The 19,656-nt window shown below is 40.8% G+C and overlaps 1 protein-coding gene across 2 annotated transcripts in view; it reads left to right on the plus strand.

Moving 5' to 3' along the window:
• Positions 1-4,121: 4,121 nt before the first annotated feature.
• Positions 4,122-19,656, plus strand: part of LOC133550547 (protein HIRA) — a 34,528-nt gene continuing 18,993 nt past the window's right edge. The window contains exons 1-10 of one of the 2 annotated variants that reach the window (XM_061896514.1): positions 4,122-4,383; positions 8,720-8,782; positions 12,187-12,297; positions 12,377-12,467; positions 12,537-12,631; positions 12,697-12,792; positions 18,538-18,698; positions 18,761-18,928; positions 19,009-19,122; positions 19,207-19,277. In XM_061896514.1, the coding sequence (XP_061752498.1) occupies positions 4,347-4,383; positions 8,720-8,782; positions 12,187-12,297; positions 12,377-12,467; positions 12,537-12,631; positions 12,697-12,792; positions 18,538-18,698; positions 18,761-18,928; positions 19,009-19,122; positions 19,207-19,277 (1,007 nt within the window). In that variant the 5' untranslated portion in view covers positions 4,122-4,346. The remainder of the gene's footprint in view (positions 4,384-8,719; positions 8,783-12,186; positions 12,298-12,376; positions 12,468-12,536; positions 12,632-12,696; positions 12,793-18,537; positions 18,699-18,760; positions 18,929-19,008; positions 19,123-19,206; positions 19,278-19,656) is intronic. The other variant, XM_061896516.1, reaches the window with a different exon arrangement.

The following is a 19,656-nucleotide window of genomic DNA, read 5'->3' on the forward strand; positions in this document are numbered from 1 at the left end:
GGGAGAATTCACATTCAGTGGGACGCCAGTGACAATGCTGACTATGAGAAACCTTGGAGAGGACCTCAGATGTGGGCAACCCCCCCCCTCTAGGGGACCGAAAGCAATGGATGTCGAGCGGGTCTAACATGATCCTGTGAAAGTTCAATCCATAGTGGCTCCAAGACAGCAGGAAACCATCTCAAGCGGATCAGCAGCGTAGAGATGTCCCCAACCGATACAGGCGAGCGGTCCATCCTGGGTCCCGACGAGCGGTCCATCCTGGGTCTCGACTCTGGACAGTCAGTACTTCATCCATGGTCATCGGACCGGACCCCCTCCACAAGGGAGGGGGGGACATAGGAGAAAGAAAAGAAGCGGCAGATCAACTGGTCTAAAAAGGAGGTCTATTTAAAGGCTAGAGTATACAGATGAGTTTTAAGATGAGACTTAAATGCTTCTACTTCCGCTTATCCGAGGTCGGGTCGCGGGGGCAGTAGCCTAAGCAGGGAAGCCCAGACTTCCCGTGGTTGGTAGTAGTGGGTTTCAGTAGGCCTTTAATAAACAAGGCTTACCTACCTTGTCCAGCATATAGGCTAATACACAGTACTAAACATGGTAAACATTATTATCATATGCATGTGCCAGGACGAACTAAATCAAACTTAGACATCCATACACAAACTAAAGCTTCGAAACGTTTAAACTACATTTTTGTAAAGCCATTAGTTAAAACGACAACATGCCAATTGTTCATGGAAGAAAATTGAATTAGGCCCTACCTGTACTGTTACTTAGTAACTGTATACACAGTACTAGGAAATAATTTGAAATACAGTAATGAGTATAAATTGCCTTTTTGATTGATTGATTGATAGAATAAATACGGTACAGATTTACATACCCTGCCTGTCACCAAGACTTTCCCATTCATCGTCATGCTGTACACATCTTTCACCCCAACATTCACTAACTGGTGGTAAGCCTTTAAATCTTCCATAATACAAGCACTCTTGGAACAAACCAGATGATTTAGAATGTCTATATATATTATAGCAGGAAGGCATTTGTGCTCAGCAGTCATTTTAGTTTTACAAACTTCGTATGGATCGATACATTCTTTGTCTCGTTTGTTCACCCAAACCATCTCTGTACCGCTTCTTTGGAGGTTTACTGGCCATTTGCGTCGGTTTTGTAAGATTACCGATATTAGAAGCGGTTTTGTGCAGTGGAATGCTGCGAAGTGAGTAAACAACGAAAGCTTGCCTCTCAAAATGGCCGCCCGCAAAGCATCATGGGGTGGGGCAGGGGTGCCCACACTTTTTCTGCAGGCGAGCTACTTTTCAATTGACCAACTCGAGGGGATCGACCTCATTTATATATATCATTTATATTTATTTATCTATGAAAGAGACATTTTTGTAAACAAGTTAAATGTGTTTAATGATAATACAAGCATGTGTAACACATATAGATGTCTTTCTTTCACGAAGACAAGAATATAAGTTGGTGTATTACCTGATTCTGATGACTTGCATTGATTGGAATCAGACAGTAATGATGATAACGCCCACATTTTCAAATGGAGGAGAAAAAAAAGTTGTCCTTTCTGTACAATACCGCATGAAAGTGGTTGGTTTTTGGCATCTAATTCATCCAGCTTCCATACACTTTACAAGAAAAACATTGGCGGCAAATTGCGTAGCTTGCTTGATTGACATTCACGGCACCCGAGGGTCTTGTGAGATGACGCTGGCTGCTGCCAGTTCATTATTAAGAAAAAATGACAGAGAGGAAGGCGAGAAACACTTTTTATTTCAACAGACTTTCGCGCCGTCCCTTCCGTCAAAACTCTAAAGGCCGACTGCACGTTTCCTATCTTCACAATAAAAGCCCTGCTTCATGCTGCCTGCGCTAACAAAATAAGAGTCTCGGAAAGCTGGCGTGCACAAGTGATGTGCACGCCAGCTTTCTGAGGGATCGCTTGTGCACGCCAGTTTTCCGAGACTCTGTATTTAGTTAGCGCAGGCAGCATGAAGCAGGGCTTTTATTGTGAAGATAGGAAATGTGCAGTCGGCCTTTAGAGTTTTGACGGAAGGTACGGCGCGAGAGTCTGTTGAAATAAAAAGTGTTTCTCGCCTTCTTCTCGGTCAGATTTTCATAATAATGATCTTGCAGCAGCCAGCGTCATCTCACAAGACCCTCCGGTACCGTGAATGTCATTTAAGTGACGTCTTGGTGAAGATTGATGATCACTAATTTTTAGGTCCATCCATCCATCCATCCATCCATCATCTTCCGCTTATCCGAGGTCGGGTCGTGGGGGCAACAGCCTAAGCAGGGAAACCCAGCCACTTCGTCTAGCTCTTCCCGGGGGATCCCGAGGCGTTCCCAGGCCAGCCGGGAGACATAGTCTTCCCAACGTGTCCTGGGTCTTCCCCGTGGCCTCCTACCGGTTGGACGTGCCCTAAACACCTCCCTAGGGAGGCGTTCGGGTGGAATCCTGACCAGATGCCCGAACCACCTCATCTGGCTCCTCTCGATGTGAAGGAGCAGCGGCTTTACTTTGAGCTCCTCCCGGATGGCAGAGCTTCTCACCCTATCTCTAAGGGAGAGCCCCGCCACACGGCGGAGGAAACTCATTTCGGCTGCTTGTACCCGTGATCTTATCCTTTCGGTCATGACCCATAGCTCATGACCATAGGTGAGGATGGGAACGTAGATCGGCCGGTAAATTGAGAGCTTTGCCTTCCGGCTCAGCTCCTTTTTAGGTCTATTTCTTTTAAAAGCCTGGCTGGAGATCGACTGACACACCCCCCGCGGTCAACTGGTAGCTCGCGATCGACGTAATGAGCACCCCTGATCCAAAACGTCCGCGATGGAGGCTTGCGAGGTCAGACTGCCTTCAAGGGGATGTCAGATGTTGATTGACATTTGATATTGTGTTCGATGTGATGGGGGCGGGACTTCAAGTTGTTACACACCAGAAGTAGGAAAAGTTTTGTAGAGCTCCAGGTACTGCTCGCCGTGTAACACCTGACACCACACAAACACATATGAGGATCAACAGATATTGAAAAAATCAATCAATCAATCAATGTTTATTTATATAGCCCCAAATCACAAATGTCTCAAAGGACTGCACAAATCATTACGACTACAACATCCTCGGAAGAACCCACAAAAGGGCAAGGAAAACTCACACACAGTGGGCAGGGAGAATTCACATTCAGTGGGACGCCAGTGACAATGCTGACTATGAGAAACCTTGGAGAGGACCTCAGATGTGGGCAACCCCCCCCCTCTAGGGGACCGAAAGCAATGGATGTCGAGCGGGTCTAACATGATACTGTGAAAGTTCAATCCATAGTGGCTCCAAGACAGCAGTGAGAGTCCCGTCCACAGGAAACCATCTCAAGCGGATCAGCAGCGTAGAGATGTCCCCAACCGATACAGGTGAGCGGTCCATCCTGGGTCCCGACGAGCGGTCCATCCTGGGTCTCGACTCTGGACAGTCAGTACTTCATCCATGGTCATCGGACCGGACCCCCTCCACAAGGGAGGGGGGGACATAGGAGAAAGAAAAGAAGCGGCAGATCAACTGGTCTAAAAAGGAGGTCTATTTAAAGGCTAGAGTATACAGATGAGTTTTAAGATGAGACTTAAATGCTTCTACAATCACATTTTTAGAGCAACACATGTTCTTTGAACCACGGTCTTTGGTGACATCCACATACAGTCTTTGCTCAACTTTAGAGGGATTACCCGGTGCGGTAATCGAGTGAGATAGTGTGTCGCAGCACAGTGGTTGAAAAACAACGCACTAGGCCACTGAGTAGGTAGAAACAACTATACGTTCGCGACCGAGGACCAATACAGAGAAACAAACCTCTTTCAAAAGGAAGATTTTTTTTTAAATTTAGAGCGTCACCGATGACGTCCGGCTGGTTTTCAAAGTAAAACTACTAATGTGCGTCGGCGTAGGAAATGTAACATACTGTCGACGTTCGGTTCAACAAATCGTACTCACATACATAAGTATTTACCAAAAACACACATTTACGTCGTCCGCATCCTCACAATTCGACGCGCATTGTCTTTTAAAAAAGAGTTGCCATCACAACTTCCTGCCGAACGCTTCCTGTTGTGCTCGGTGTCACCTCGTCCGTCGTCCGGGTGCTGGGCTCCTCGGCGGGGGATGCTGCCGCGGCTGCTGGTGCTGCTGCAGGGATGGAGTTGAAGACCGCAAACGTTCAACTCTCCGCCGGAGTTTGAAACAAAGGAGACAAAACCAAAAAAAAACAAAACAGCGCGCTGCCTGAGGATTCTCGCACCAACCGGGAGGAAGTTGGGGGGGAAGTTTGAAGATGAAGCTGCTGAAGCCGAGCTGGGTGAGCCACAACGGTAAGTCGTGCGGGAATCAGTTGGACCAAGTTGGGCTTTTGTTGTCGGCGCGGCTGCGGGCGGGGACGGTGGTTTGCCGGGCTCACTTTAAACCACCTCGTTGGGCCGCTCCGGACGGGACGTGAATTGAAGCCCGCGGGGCCAACACGCCGTGGCTTTAATTGCCAGCAGAAGCGCCATTTGTTGCTCCTGCTTGAGTGTGTGCTAACATTAGCCAGCTAACATGTTAGCCGGCTAGCTTGACATTAGCTATCGCATCTGCTGACACTTTGCAAAGTTAGCCATTAGCCGGCTAATAACTAACTGTTTGGATTTAAGCAACGGTTAATGGCGGTTTCAGTTAAGTCATTCGTCTTTGCATCATCCGAGGCTATGATAAGTCAGGAGTCAAAAATACTTCAATAATTCATCTAGGGCTGAGTGATATGGCCTTTTTAAAATATCGCGATATTTTTAGGGCGACGATATATACCGTATTTCCTTGAATTGCCGCAGGGCATACAGTATGCGCCTGCCTTGAATTACTGCCGGGTCAAACTTGCTTCCCCAAAATAATGAACGCATGCTTAGTATTACCGCCTGGTCAAACTCGTGACGTCACGGGTGACACTTCCCCTGTCATTCTTTTCAAAATGGTGGAGGCTGATTTCAGTACAGGTCATTTGAAATCGCACAAAGGGAAGAAGATTAAGAGCTATTCAGTAGGATTAAAGGTCCAAGTTTACATCCATCCATCTTCTTCCGCTAATCCGAGGTCGGGTCGCGGGGGCAGCAGCCTAAGCAGGGAAGCCCAGACTTCCCTCTCCCCAGCCACTTCGTCTAGCTCTTCCCGGGGGATCCCGAGGCGTTCCCGTGCCAGCCGGGAGACATAGTCTTCCCAACGTGTCCTGGGTCTTCCCCGTGGCCTCCTACCGGTTGGACGTGCCCTAAACACCTCCCTCGGGAGGCATTCGGGTGGCATCCTGACCAGATGCCCGAACCACCTCATCTGGCTCCTCTCGATGTGGAGGAGCAGCGGCTTTACTTTGAGCTCCTCCCGGATGACAGAGCTTCTCACCCTATCTCTAAGGGAGAGCCCCGCCACACGGCGGAGGAAACTCATTTCGGCCGCTTGTACCCGTGATCTTATCCTTTCGGTCATGACCCAAAGCTCATGACCATAGGTGAGGATGGGAACGTAGATCGACCGGTAAATTGAGAGCTTTGCCTTCCGGCTCAGCTCCTTCTTCACCACAACAGATCAGTACAACGTCCGCATTACTGAAGACGCCGCACCGATCCGCCTGTCGATCTCACGATCCACTCTTCCCCCACTCGTGAACAAGACTCCTAGGTACTTGAACTCCTCCACTTGGGGCAGGGTCTCCTCCCCAACCCGGAGATGGCACTCCACCCTTTTCCGGGAGAGAACCATGGACTCGGATTTGGAGGTGCTGATTCTCATTCCGGCCGCTTCACACTCGGCTGCGAACCGATCCAGTGAGAGCTGAAGATCCCGGTCAGATGAGGCCAACAGGACCACATCGTCTGCAAAAAGCAGAGACCTAATCCCGCGGCCACCAAACCGGAACCCCTCAATGCCTTGACTGCGCCTAGAAATTCTGTCCATAAAAGTTATGAACAGAATCGGTGACAAAGGGCAACCTTGGCGGAGTCCAACCCTCACTGGAAACGTGTTCGACTTACTGCCAGCAATGCGGACCAAGCTCTGACACTGATCGTACAGGGAGCGGACCGCCACAATAAGACAGTCCGATACCCCATACTCTCTGAGCACTCCCCACAGGACTTCCCGAGGGACACGGTCGAATGCCTTCTCCAAGTCCACAAAGCACATGTAGACTGGTTGGGCAAACTCCCATGCACCCTCAAGAACCCTGCCGAGAGTATAGAGTTGGTCCACAGTTCCACGACCAGGACGAAAACCACACTGTTCCTCCTGAATCCGAGGTTCGACTAAGCTTACATCAGACTCAAATTTTTACTGGATACCTTTGGTAAGTGCCGGAGTGAGAAGAGGTTTTAAAATAATTAGCGCATGCTTACTTTTACCGCATGCCTTTGGTAAGCGCAGGAGTGGGAAGAGGTTTTCAATTAATTAGCACCCCGGCGGCAATTCAGGGAAATACGGTATCTCGATATTTTGCCTTAACCTTGAACGAACACTTGATACATAGATACAGTGGGGCAAACAAGTATTTAGTCAGCCACCGATTGTGCAAGTTCTCCCACTTAAAATGATGACAGAGGTCTGTAATTTTAATCATAAGTACACTTCAACTGTGAGAGACAGAATGTGAGAAAAAAATCCAGGAATCCACATTGTAGGAATTTTGAATAATTTATTTGTAAATTATGATGGAAAATAGGTATTTGGTCAACCATTCAAAGCTCTCACTGATGGAAGGAGGTTTTGGATCAAAATCTCACGATACATGGCCCCATTCATTCTTTCCTTAACACGGATCAATCGTCCTGTCCCGTTTGCAGAAAAACAGCCCCAAAGCATGATGTTTCCACCCCCATGCTTCACAGTAGGTGTGGTGTTCTTGGGAGGCAACTCAATACTCTTCTTCCTCAAAAAGGTGGAGTGCCATCTCCGGGTTGGGGAGGAGACCCTGCCCCAAGTGGAGGAGTTCAAGTACCTAGGAGTCTTGTTCACGAGTGAGAGAAGAGTCGATCGTGAGATCGACAGGCGGATTGGTGCGGCGTCTTCAGTAATGCGGACGTTGTACCGTTCCGTTGTGGTGAAGAAGGAGCTGAGCCGGAAGGCAAAGCTCTCAATTTACCGGTCGATCTACGTTCCCATCCTCACCTATGGTCATGAGCTTTGCTCACCTTTCTCATGATCATTTTGACCCCACGGGATGAGATCTTGCGTGGAGCCCCAGATCGAGGGGAGAGTACCAGGGGTAATGGTTGACCAAATACTTATTTTCCACCATAATTTACAAATAAAATCTTAAAAATTTCTACAATGTGAATTCCTGGATTTTTTTTCACATTCTGTCTCTCACAGTTGAAGTGTACCCATGGTGAAAATTACAGACCTCTGTCATCATTTTAAGAGGGAGAACTTGCACAATCGGTGGCTGACTAAATACTTTTTTGCCCCACTGTATATCTGTTCCATGAATTGATTCACGCGGACAAGTTAAACAAGTTGAAAAACTTATCCGGGTGTTACCATTTAGTGGTCAATTGTACGGAATATGTACTGTACTGTGCAATCTACTGATAAAAGAATCAATCAATCAACCAATCCATTTTCTACCGCTTATTCCCAAGAATCAATTAATCAATTTCCAAAACAGAAAGTCCAAGTTTGTCAGAGATATTTTAAAACAAGCTATAAGTGCACTTTTGTGCATGATGTCACTAATATGACATATCAAAACAACACTAAATTATAGTGTACTTTTTGTACAATAGTTAAAACAAATAAAGTGCACTTTTGTGCATGATGTCACAAGATATTTCATTAACCGTCAAATAAAAATTAGCTGCATAATAGGTTACTGCGGACGTTATCTCCTGTTGTTGACTTTTTTTTTTCATACGGTGTTGATCTGGAAATAGTTGCTTTGGCATTTTGTTGGTGTGGCACCGAACGGAGATGTTGACATGCAGAGTTTCAAGCACTCATTCTCTTGCGGGTGACTTTTCAAATGATGCATATTGAGCAGTGCTGCTACCTTTTGTAGCAACGCTTTTGCCGCATAAATTTTGAACATATTCCCGCTTCAAAGCCAAACCACCGCCGGACAATGGATCCCGTGCTTTTTTTCTTGGGAAGTAATTATTCTTCCTTCATTTGTTACCAGATTCGCACCTTCTCTCTTTCGTATTACCACCCGCACCTCACCGTTAGCATCACAGCTAATGTTACCACGTCGCTACCTCTCTGCTCCGTGGGAGCGTGTGACGTTGCACACGTAACGTGTGTAAGAAGGTGCACTTGCTTTATGTCTCTGTGAGAAGGAGAGACAAAAAAGAGCGGGAAACACATGTAGTGTAAAGGGCCAAAGCTAAAAGCAACTGCGTGAGAATGTATACTCTAATATCACCATATAGTCATTTTCTATATCGCACAGACAAACCCGCGATAGATTGAGTATACATGAAAACAAGCGTGAAACACTAGAAACAAACGGATGGTACAAGAGCACAAAGCTCCTGCCACCAGCAGCAACTACAGTGGCACCATCTTGGGGAAAAAAGTATAGTATAAAAAGTGTTGCCTGGAGCTTTGATACCTGCTGAGTACTCTGCTCAAGTCTTTAAAAATGCACCTACATTTCAACGTGTCACACTAATAATGGTCATTTTTCCACAGGCAAGCCCATCTTTTCTGTTGACATTCACCCAGATGGGACTAAATTTGCAACCGGCGGCCAAGGTACTGTAACAATAATAGATATACACATATCTTGTTTGTTTTCTTTAAAAAAAATCATTTATATTGTTACAAATATTTAATTTTAGTTCAACATATTTGGGATTAAAAATTGGTTATTTTTTTGTTATAAATAATTTTTAATGTTTCAAATATTTGGACAAAATATTTTTCGAGTTAATAATCTGTTTTAGGTTGCAAATCTTGTTTTGGGAGGGTTAAAATGTTGTCTTTTGGTTTACAATTTTTTGTTGTTGTTGTTAAAAAGCATTTTTATTGTTAAAAATATTGAATTTGCTTAAACATTTTTGGGTGAAAAAAATGGGTTATTTTGTGTTGGAAATCTATTTTTGGAATGTTAAAAGTCGTTTTTTTGGGGTAGTTTTACACATTTTTTTGTTAAAAAAAAATTATTTGTATTGTTACAAATATATAATTTTAGTGCAACATATTTTTGGTTAAAAATCATTTATTTTGGCTTAGAAATCTTGTTTTGAGGGGTTATAAATCATGTTGGTTCTTTTCGGTCTTTTTTTAACTTTTACAAAAATAATTTTATTGTTACAAATATTTAATTTGGACTAAGTATTTTTCCCGTTAAAGATTTGTTATTTGGGTTGCAAATCTTGTTTTAGGGAGTTAAAAATCTTTTTTTTTTTTTGGGTTCTAAATTCATTACAAAAAAAAATGTTATTGTTATAAACACTTAATTTTGCTTAAACAGCTTTTGGGGTAAAAAAAAAAAAAAAGGTTTATTTTGTGTTGTAAATCTTGTTTTGGGCAGTTAAAAAATGTTTTTTCGGAAACGTTTATAATACAAATCAGTTTTTGTTTTCTTAAAAAAATAATTTTTATTGTTACAAATATTAAATTTTAGTTAAACACATTTGGGGTTAAAAATCTGTCATTTTGGCTTACAACTTACAGCTTTTTAATTTTTCATTTTTAATGTGTCAAATATTTAATTCGGACAGAATATTTTTTGAGTTATTTTTGGGATGCAAATCTTATTATAGGAGGTTAAAAATGTTTTTTTTGGGGTTCCAAATCTTTTTTGTTGTTGTTAAAAAGCATTTTTATTGTTACAAATATTTAATTTTGCTCCAACATTTTTGGGTGAAAAAAAATTGGTTATTTTGTCTTGCAAATCTATTTTTGGGATGTTAAAAGTCGTTTTTGGGGGAAAGTTTACACATTTTTTAATTGTTTTCTTAAAAAAAATATTTTTATCGTTACAAATATGTAATTTTAGTGCAACATATTTTTGGTTAAAAATCGTTTATTTTGGCTTACAAATCTTGTTTTGAGGGGTTAAAAATCATGTTGGTTCTTTTCGGTCTTTTTTTTAACTTACAAAAATCATTTTAATTGTTACAAACATTTAATTTGGACTAAATATTTTTCCGGTTAAAGATCTGTTATTTGGGTTGCAAATCTTGTTTTAGGGGGTTAAAAATCTTTTTTTGGGGGGGGGTTCTAAATTCATAAAAAAAAAAAAATGTTATTGTTACAAATACTTAATTTTGCTTAAACAGCTTTTGGGGTAAAAAAAAAAAAAAAGTTTATTTTGTGTTGCAAATCTTGTTTTGGGAAAGGTTTACAATACAAATCTTTTTTTATTTTCTTAAAAAAAACAATTTTTATTGTTACAAATATGTAATTTCAGTTAAACATATTTGGGGTTAAAAATCTCCTATTTTGGCTTTCAATTTACAGCTTTTTTAATAAATTTTTTATTTTCAATGTGTCAAATATTTAATTTGGACAGAATATTTTTGGAGTTATTTTTGGGATGCAATCTTGTTTTAGGAGGTTAAAATTTTTATTTTTTGGGTTCCAAATATTTTTTGTTGTTGTTAAAAAGCATTTTTATTATTACAAATATTTAATTTTGCTTAAACATTTTTGGGTGGAAAAAAAATTGGTTATTTTGTGTTGCAAATCTATTTTCTGGGATGTTAAAGGTCGTTTTTTTGGGCAAGGATTACAAAAATTTTTTGTTTTCATAAAAAAATATTTTTAATGTTAAAAATATTTAATTTTATTTCAACATATTTGGGGTTAAAAATCTGTTATTTTGGCTTACAACCCTTTTTTTTAATGTTTCAAATATTTAATTTGGACAAAATATTTTTTGAGTTAATAATCTGTTATTTTTGGAATGCAAATCTTGAATTAGGAGGTAAAACAAATTTTTTTTGGGGGGTTCCAAATCTTTTTTGTTGTTAAAAAGCATTTTTATTGCTACAAATATTTAATTTTGCTTAAACATTTTTGGGTGAAAAATTTTTTGTGTTGCAAATCTATTTTCTTGGGTGTTAAAAGTCATTTGTTTGGAAGGTTTACAATTTTTTTTACAAATATTTAATTTTATTTTAACATATTTGGGGTTAATAATTGGTTCTTTTGGTTTACAAATCTTGTTTTGAGGGGTTAAAAATCATGTTGGTTCTTTTCTATCTTTTTTCAATTATTAAAAAAATAATTTTATTTGTTACAAATTTAATTTGGACTAATATTTTTCCGGTTAAAAATCTGTTATTTGGGTTGGAATTTTTTTTTTAGGGGGTCAAAAATAAATAAAAAATAATATATATATATATATGTATTTTTTTTTATATATATATATATATATATAAAACATATATATATATATTTTTTTGGTTCCAAATCTCATTAAAAAATAATTTTATTGTAACAAATACTTAATTTTGCTAATACATTTTTGGGGTGAAAAAAATTGGTTATTTTGCATTGCAAATCTTGTTTTGGAGTTTTAAAATAGTTTTTTGGGAAATGTTTACAAATCTGTTTTTGTTTTGTTGCTTGAAAAAATAATTTTTATTGTTGCAAATATTAGATTTCAGTTCAACATTGGTTATTTCGTTTATAACTCTTTTTTTGTTAAAAATTATTTTAATATTTTAAATAGATAATTTTGATTGATAATTGTTGGGGTTAAAATTAGGTTATTTTGGGTTACAAATGTTTCTTTCATCATTTTAATATTTTAAATATTTAATTTTGATTAAATATGTATTTGGTGTTAAAATTAGGTTTTTTTGGGTTGCAAATCTTTTTTAGGGGGGTTAAAAAATGTTTTGGTTCTTTTTGGTTGCCAGTCTTTTCTTAATTATTTAAAATTTTATTCTTTCAAATATTTGATTTTAGTTCAACACATTTCTGGTTAACATTTTTTATTTTGGGTTACAAATCTTTTATTTTTTTATTTTTTTTTTTACATAATTTTTAATGTTTCAAATATTAAAATCTTAAAAACTTTAACAAGTTAATAGCTAGCATGGGTCAGATGGGACTGAATTTGAAACCGACGGCCAAGTTGGTATAACAATAATAGATGTACACAAATGATACGTGTATCAATAACTTTTGATTGCATCCATCAGGGGAGGATTCCGGGAAGGTGATGATCTGGAACATGGCACCCGTCCTCCGAGAGGAAGATGAGAAGAATGAGAACATTCCCAAAATGCTTTGCCAGATGGACAATCATCTAGGTAATTTTTAACTGCACTTTTTTTTAATCCACGTTGGAAAATATACATTTGGGGGAAAAAAATATTACTGTGTGTGCAGCGTGTGTAAATTGCGTGCGCTGGTCCAACAACGGACTGTACTTGGCATCCGGAGGAGACGACAAGCTGGTCATGGTGTGGAAAAGAGCCGCGTGAGTCCGCAGAAATATTTTTTTTTTACAAATGGCTCCTCATGCTGTGTTATTGCGTGTGTGGGGCAGGTTCATCGGTCCGAGCACGGTCTTCGGGTCTAGCAGCAAACTGGCCAACGTTGAGCAGTGGAGATGTGTCACCATCCTGAGGAACCACACTGGAGGTAACAACATTAGGGCCCCTACAAGGTCTAGACTAGGACCTCAAGGCTTAAGTGCGTTTGTGTAGATGTGATGGACGTGGCGTGGTCTCCTCACGACGTGTGGTTGGCGTCCTGCAGCGTGGACAACACCATCGTCATCTGGAACGCTCGCAAATTCCCAGGTAAGACTGTGGGTCCGTACCCGCTACCGTTCACTGCTTCTTACCACAGCTCATTGTTGGCGCTTGGATTGATTGATTGAAACTTTTATTAGTAGATTGTACAGTTCAGTACATATTCCGTACAATTGACCACTAAATGGTGAATGGTTTTTCAACTTGTTCAAGTCGGGGTCCACGGAAATCTATTCATGGTAATTAGGGAATTAGTTGACCATGTACCCAAGGGCATAGAATTGGGTAGGGACGCTAGGGACACGTCCCTACCAATATCCAGCCGCTACTGTGTAGTCACTATCAATACAAGCGCTGCCCGTAATGTTTAGTCAATGATTATGGCACAGAAAGGGTTAAATGTCCGTCTCTGCTAGAAGTCCCGCCTCTAACCTAAATATCGCTCCCTGATTGGTTGCCGATTTCATGCTAACTTACGTGTGATTCGCTGTCCCCGCCGTCTCTCCTTCTGCTTGCAAAAGCTAGCCTACATGCTAGTTGCTAGCGAGCGGACGAGAGTGTCACGCCAAATTTTTTCGCCCCTACAAAACCCTTACCCCCCATTTACTTCCGGGGTCATGATTAATACAGACGTTTTGTTAACGCTATATTGTAAAAATATAAAGCCTTATTATAAAAATACAGACGTTTTGTTAACGCTGTATTATAAAAAAAATTAAAAAACAATTTGCAAACACAAGCTATGGGATGACGCATTTACTTCCGGGGTCACGTTTCCTCTAATGTCATCCCATCGTCTTTTCCTCCGCTTTTTTTCAGGTGAAAGTCAATGCTTGGTCCCCTTTACCATTGTTAACCCTCCCCGGAGGTGAAAGGTAACCTTAAACATGTGAATTCAACTACTTTAGTCCATTTTTTAACATCGTAAAAACATCAGCTGTCTTTTACTACGGACTGCAAGGGTCCGTTGTCATGGATACATGACAACAACTTCTATTCATACCAGTCATACGTGCCTGAGGCGGAGTGATAGCCTACGCTGTGATAAGGCTTTAGAATATTTAAACCACGATTAACAACCAATCAGATCGCCGGATTTCACCTTTCCGTTTTATTTTTGAAATTATTTAGTTTCATGTATTTGTGTAGAAGTGAGCAACGGTTTGAAAATACCAAAGTGGTGGAAATACAATAAGCCCTCACTAGATGATCATGTGATTTTACAATGCTAAAATATAATTTGTTAATATGAAGTAATATTCATATTTAGTAAAAGCCTTTTTGCTCAGGCAGTAACTGTACCATCAAGCTCTATGGTCATTGTCCTTAATGTATCTGTCATGCATCAACATATTTTTGGCCAGCAGTTCATTTCTGTGACAAACCGGCGGAGGCATGTGTTTGGCTCTTTCAAGTAGGAACAAACAGTGGACACTAATCTGCTTGTATTTGAGTATTAGTGACAAACATATTTACAGTACAAAAGCAGCAATAGAAAGAAGTAGTTGAAGGGAAAAATTGTGAGTGATTTAAACACAAGTTGGGGAAAAGATTATTACAGTTCATTTATGTTTATTTACAATGTTGTATTGCATGAATGTATTTCTAATGTTGTTGATGGACAGTAGGCTATGTTAATTGACAGTATGATGCACAGTTGCACTACAGCCCTACACTAAAGAGTAAAGATGAGAACTCTTCCAAGTTGTCTCCTTTGCTTTCATTTTAGTTGCTTTACCCTATAACATCTGCATGAGGTGAAATTATGATTGCTAATGTAAAAAAAAAAGAAAAAAAAGTAAACTTTCAGAGTGCTGCCTTGGAGCACTTTTGTGTCCCCACCAATCTCAAAATCAAACCTACTCCCTTGCATGTACCAGTCAATCTGTACCGTCATGAAATTCTCGACCTAATCCTACGCAAACTTCTAATAAATTCTTCAATCAATCTATTACAATTAGTCAGAAAGGATACACTACCGTATTTTTCGGAGTATAAGTCGCTCCGGAGTATATGTCGCACCTGCCAAAATGCATAATAAAGAAGAAAAAAAAACATATTAGTCGCACTGGGGTATAAGTCGCATTTTTTGGGGAAATGTATTTGATAAAACCCAACACCAAGAATAAACATTTGAAAGGCAATTCAAAATAAATACATTTGTGTATTATTCATTAGAATAATACACAAAGCCTGCTACTATGAACATACCAATCCCTTATTTAAGAGTTCAAATGTGTTAAAATTTTCCGACATTGTGTTTTTAAAAACAATGGAAATTATGTTTCGAGTAAAGAACAACAGCCTTCCTGCTTGTATTCTCAGGCTATTTCATTTAAGAGGAGAAAACTATAATTTACGGGGGGTAATCGATTTTTGAAATGGGTAAAGCGAGAACAAATATAAAATACAAATGTATTACAGTTTTAGGAGTTAAATGGTGGAACAAGCTCAGTGATGAGCTGAAGACATGCACTTCTTTGGTAAGGTTTAAGAAAACATTGAAAGGTGAAATATTTGAAAATTATAAAATATAGTAACAATTACTTTCATCCCATTGATTTTTGATTTTTTTTTTTTTTTTTAACTTGATGTTCCAGGCAATCTAATCTTCTGTGAAGGTATAGGATAGGCAAATATAAGCTTTGGCTTCAGCCTATTCCTTTTTTGGTAATTATTTTTCTTTTCTTTCGTGTGTAAATGTGCATTATTGTATACATATAACATGTACTGTAAAACTGATCACACAAAATGGTTGATTGATTTGATTTATTATATGACCGAAATAAACTTATTTCATTCATTCAATAGTGAACAACAGGCTGAATAAGTGTACGTTATATGACGCATAAATAACCAACTAAGAACATAACCTGGTATGTTAACGCAACACATCATGGTAAGAGTCATTCAAATAACTATAACATATAGAACACGTTTACCAAACAATTTGTCACACCCGATCGCTAAATCCGATTAGATCTTCTACCTCGGTGTCACCTCTGGTATGCGCCCCGCTAGCGTCCTTTCTTTCTGCTGCTCGATTGCTGTTCTCTGCTGCATCTTTCACTACGTCCAGCTTGTAATCTGCAGTACATGATTTCCTTTTCGGTGCCATTTTTGTTCAGCCCATCTCAGTTTTTATAAGTTACCGCCTACGATGATGTGATCCATTTTAATAGCTATGTCAGTAGCATATAACAGTTAGCATTCCATGACCCACAATGCACTTCTGCCATGACCCTCCCCCGCCAAATTCTTATTGGTTGACGTGTGTGTGACGATTGCCGACGTGTTTGTGGCGATTGCTGACATTTTCTTCGTCTCTTCCGCGAATGAGATAAATAACATAATTTGATATTTTACGGGAATGTGTTAATAATTTCACACATAAGTCTCTCCGGAGTATAAGTCGCAAACTATGAAAAAAACTGTGACTTATAGTCCGAAAAATACGGTACTAGAGATAAAATCTTCACAGCACAGTGTTCTATAGGAGTCCAGGGATCCCTCTGCGGTATTGGCGCTAAGAATTTTCAAAATCTATCCATCCATCCATTTTCTACAGCCTGTCCCTTTCAGGGTCGGGGGGGTGTTGGAGCTTATCTCAGCTCTCCCTTCCAAAGGCAAAACCTAGTAACTCACTTCTAGCTGATTTTGAGAAAACAAAGGAAAACCAGTCTATCTTGATGCTGTCTTACAAAGATCTACAAAGTCATCAAAGGTATATAGATGTTTTCTTGCCGATTGAGCCATGGATTGAATCTGCTCTCATGAACGTGTGCCCTTTCTCCAGATATTTTATCACAATGTCGGGTGGGCCCCATTCTGCGTTTGCACATTGAGCAAGAGCCGTGTACAGCGTCCAGTTTTTATTTTGACCTCCACAGTTATCTGCCCAAAAGAGTATGCAAGGGGAAGAATCAAGAACAATACATTTAATGAAGGTGCTTGCAACGTCCTGGGCCAATCTTCCAAATATCCCCTCGTGCCATAATATCACATAATCAGGTTGACCGTCGGCCCCCATTCGTGCAAATGTGTCATTAAAGACAATAAGGCGACTGACAAAGAAGCTCAGATTGGTCCCTTGAGATACTAGGTTTTTCTGTTGTATCTACGCGGTTATGTGGTTGTTGCTAGGTCCTGCCATGTGCGTAACAGCTTACTTACGGAACAAATTACAATATCGCATACACTAATGTAAAGCATATCACCTAGGAACTCCAAAATTATTATCAGCTCAGTTTTGACCAAAATTGAGTTACTGGGTTTTGCCTTTGGACGGGAGAGCTGCACTCGGGCGGAAGGCGGAGTACACCCCGGACAAGTCGCCACCTCATCACAGGGCCAACACAGATAGACAACATTCACACTCACATTCAAAATCAGCAAGTCATAAAAATGGGGCCCTACAGTATATTTTTTTGGGTCCCACTTTATTGTAAGCGTTTTGAAAACAAATGACAAAATGTATGCATTATCCGGTTATATCTCACATTCTATATTGTGTTTTGGAAAAAACGTATTTTCCGGACCATTGGGCGCACTGCTGATGAATGGGCTATTTTTGATCTTTTTTCATATATAAGGCGCACCGGATTATAAGGCGCATTAAAGGAGTCATATTAAAGTTAAAGTACCAATGATTGTCTCACACACACACACACACACACACACACAGACACACGAGGTGTGGCAAAATTATTCTCTGCATTTGACCCATCACCCTTGATCACCCACTGGGAGGTGAGGAGAGTAGTGAGCAGCAGCGGTGGCTGCGCCCGAAAATCATTTTTGGTGATTTAACACCCAATTCCAACCCTTGATGCTGATATAAACTGGGTTTGTTTTAATATATTTATGTATATTATATATTACAACTTTTAATTAGTTTTTTCAATTACAAGTGGGCTTCACGGTGGCAGAGGGGTTAGTGCGTCTTCCTCACAATACGAAGTTCCTGCAGTCCTGGGTTCAAATCCAGGCTCGGGATCTTTCTGTGTGGAGTTTGCATGTTCTCCCCGTGAATGCGTGGGTTCCCTCCGGGTACTCCGGCTTCCTCCCACTTCCAAAGACATGCACCTGGGGATAGGTTGATTGGCAACACTAAATTGGCCCTAGTGTGTGAATGTGAGTGTGAATGTTGTCTGTCTATCTGTGTTGGCCCTGCGATGAGGTGGCGACTTGTCCAGGGTGTACCCTGCCTTCCGCCCGATTGTAGCTGAGATAGGCGCCAGCGCCCCCCGCGACCCCGAAAGGGAATAAGCGGTAGAAAATGGATGGATGGATATTAAAAAGTAAAGGTAATTTGTATTTTTATCTACTTGTTTAATTTTTCATGTATAAATATCGACTTAGAAAAATAATACATTTTTTAAAAGTGACAACAGTATTTTTTTAAATATTACTTTTGATGTATTTTTTTATCCAAAAGTATCTTTAAAAAGTTAATTTGTACTTGAAAATGTTTTTAAATATTTTTTGCTTCTTATGTTTTCTGCTCGCTTTCTGTCTCTTGTATGCGTCTTGGCCAATTATACTAACACACACAACGCCTCCTGTGGAAGATTCCCCCAGATTCAAGTCACGAGGTCAATGGAAAATAATCTGTTCCAGAATCAAACTGTGGCCATCACAGAAGCTTTAAAAGCAAAGTCGCAGCACTTAAACATTCTGATCTGGCATGCAAGTCTAAAAAGAATGTTCTATGGTTATCATCACATTTTTTCCTGACAACAATATTTGATGCAAGCGGTAATTAAACATCAGACCTGTGCGTGCGTCCCTCAGAGATGGTCACATGTCTCCGGGGACACACCGGCCTGGTCAAAGGTCTGACGTGGGACCCGGTGGGCAAGTACATCGCCTCGCAGGCCGACGACCACAGTCTGAAAGTGTGGAGGACCGTGGACTGGCAGATGGAGGCCAACATCACCAAGCCCTTCAACGAGGTACAACAAAGCTCCTCCGTTTCCGTGACGATGTTCTTGGACGCTGACGACTTGTCTCGCAGTGCGGCGGAACCACGCACGTCCTCCGTCTGTCCTGGTCCCCCGACGGACAGTACCTGGTGTCGGCTCACGCCATGAACAACTCGGGACCCACGGCCCAGATCGTGGAGCGGGACGGCTGGAAGACCAACATGGACTTCGTGGGACACCGAAAAGCAGTGACGGTGGTGGTGAGTCCCCCGCCGAGGCAGAGCGTTCCGTTCTTCCGTGTTATTTTGGACGTCCATTTTTTTCCTTCTGTCGCGTGTAGAAATTTAACCCAAAGATCTTCAAGAAGAAGCAGAAGAACGGCAGCGCTCCGAAGCCCAGCTGCCCGTACTGCTGCTGCGCCGTGGGCAGCAAAGACCGCTCGCTCTCCGTCTGGGTAAGACTTCACTCAACCGTTATCAGATTCAAAACCACACCAAGTGGAATGTCCTCACAAATAGTTTCTTTGTATGAACACCAGTTGACCTCCCTGAAACGCCCCCTGGTGGTCATCCATGATCTGTTTGATAAATCCATCATGGATATTTCCTGGTAAGTTTGGGACAAATTGATCATTCTACTAGTTTTAATTACTGTCTTACCCACACTATTACTGCACTATATAATCTAAAATGGCTGTCCCAATCCGATACGGATATCTGTCCAATACAGGGTTGTACTAATTAATCATATTTGGTACTACACCGCCTCTGAAAAGTACCGCTCCACCAACCCTCCCTTTTTTTTACGGGCATGACGGCGCGTCGTCATGACGTTACTGGTTTTACGAGCAGAGGATCATGTTCAGCAGCGCGCGCACACAGAGTACTTACAATTGGGCAGTGTGTAGACAGTAGAGATGCTCGGATAGGCAATTATATCATCCGCAACCGCATCACCAAAGTCGTCATCCACCCGCCGTCCACCCGAA

Source organism: Nerophis ophidion, linkage group LG01, assembly GCF_033978795.1.
Source record: "Nerophis ophidion isolate RoL-2023_Sa linkage group LG01, RoL_Noph_v1.0, whole genome shotgun sequence".
Taxonomy (NCBI): Eukaryota; Metazoa; Chordata; class Actinopteri; order Syngnathiformes; family Syngnathidae; genus Nerophis; species Nerophis ophidion.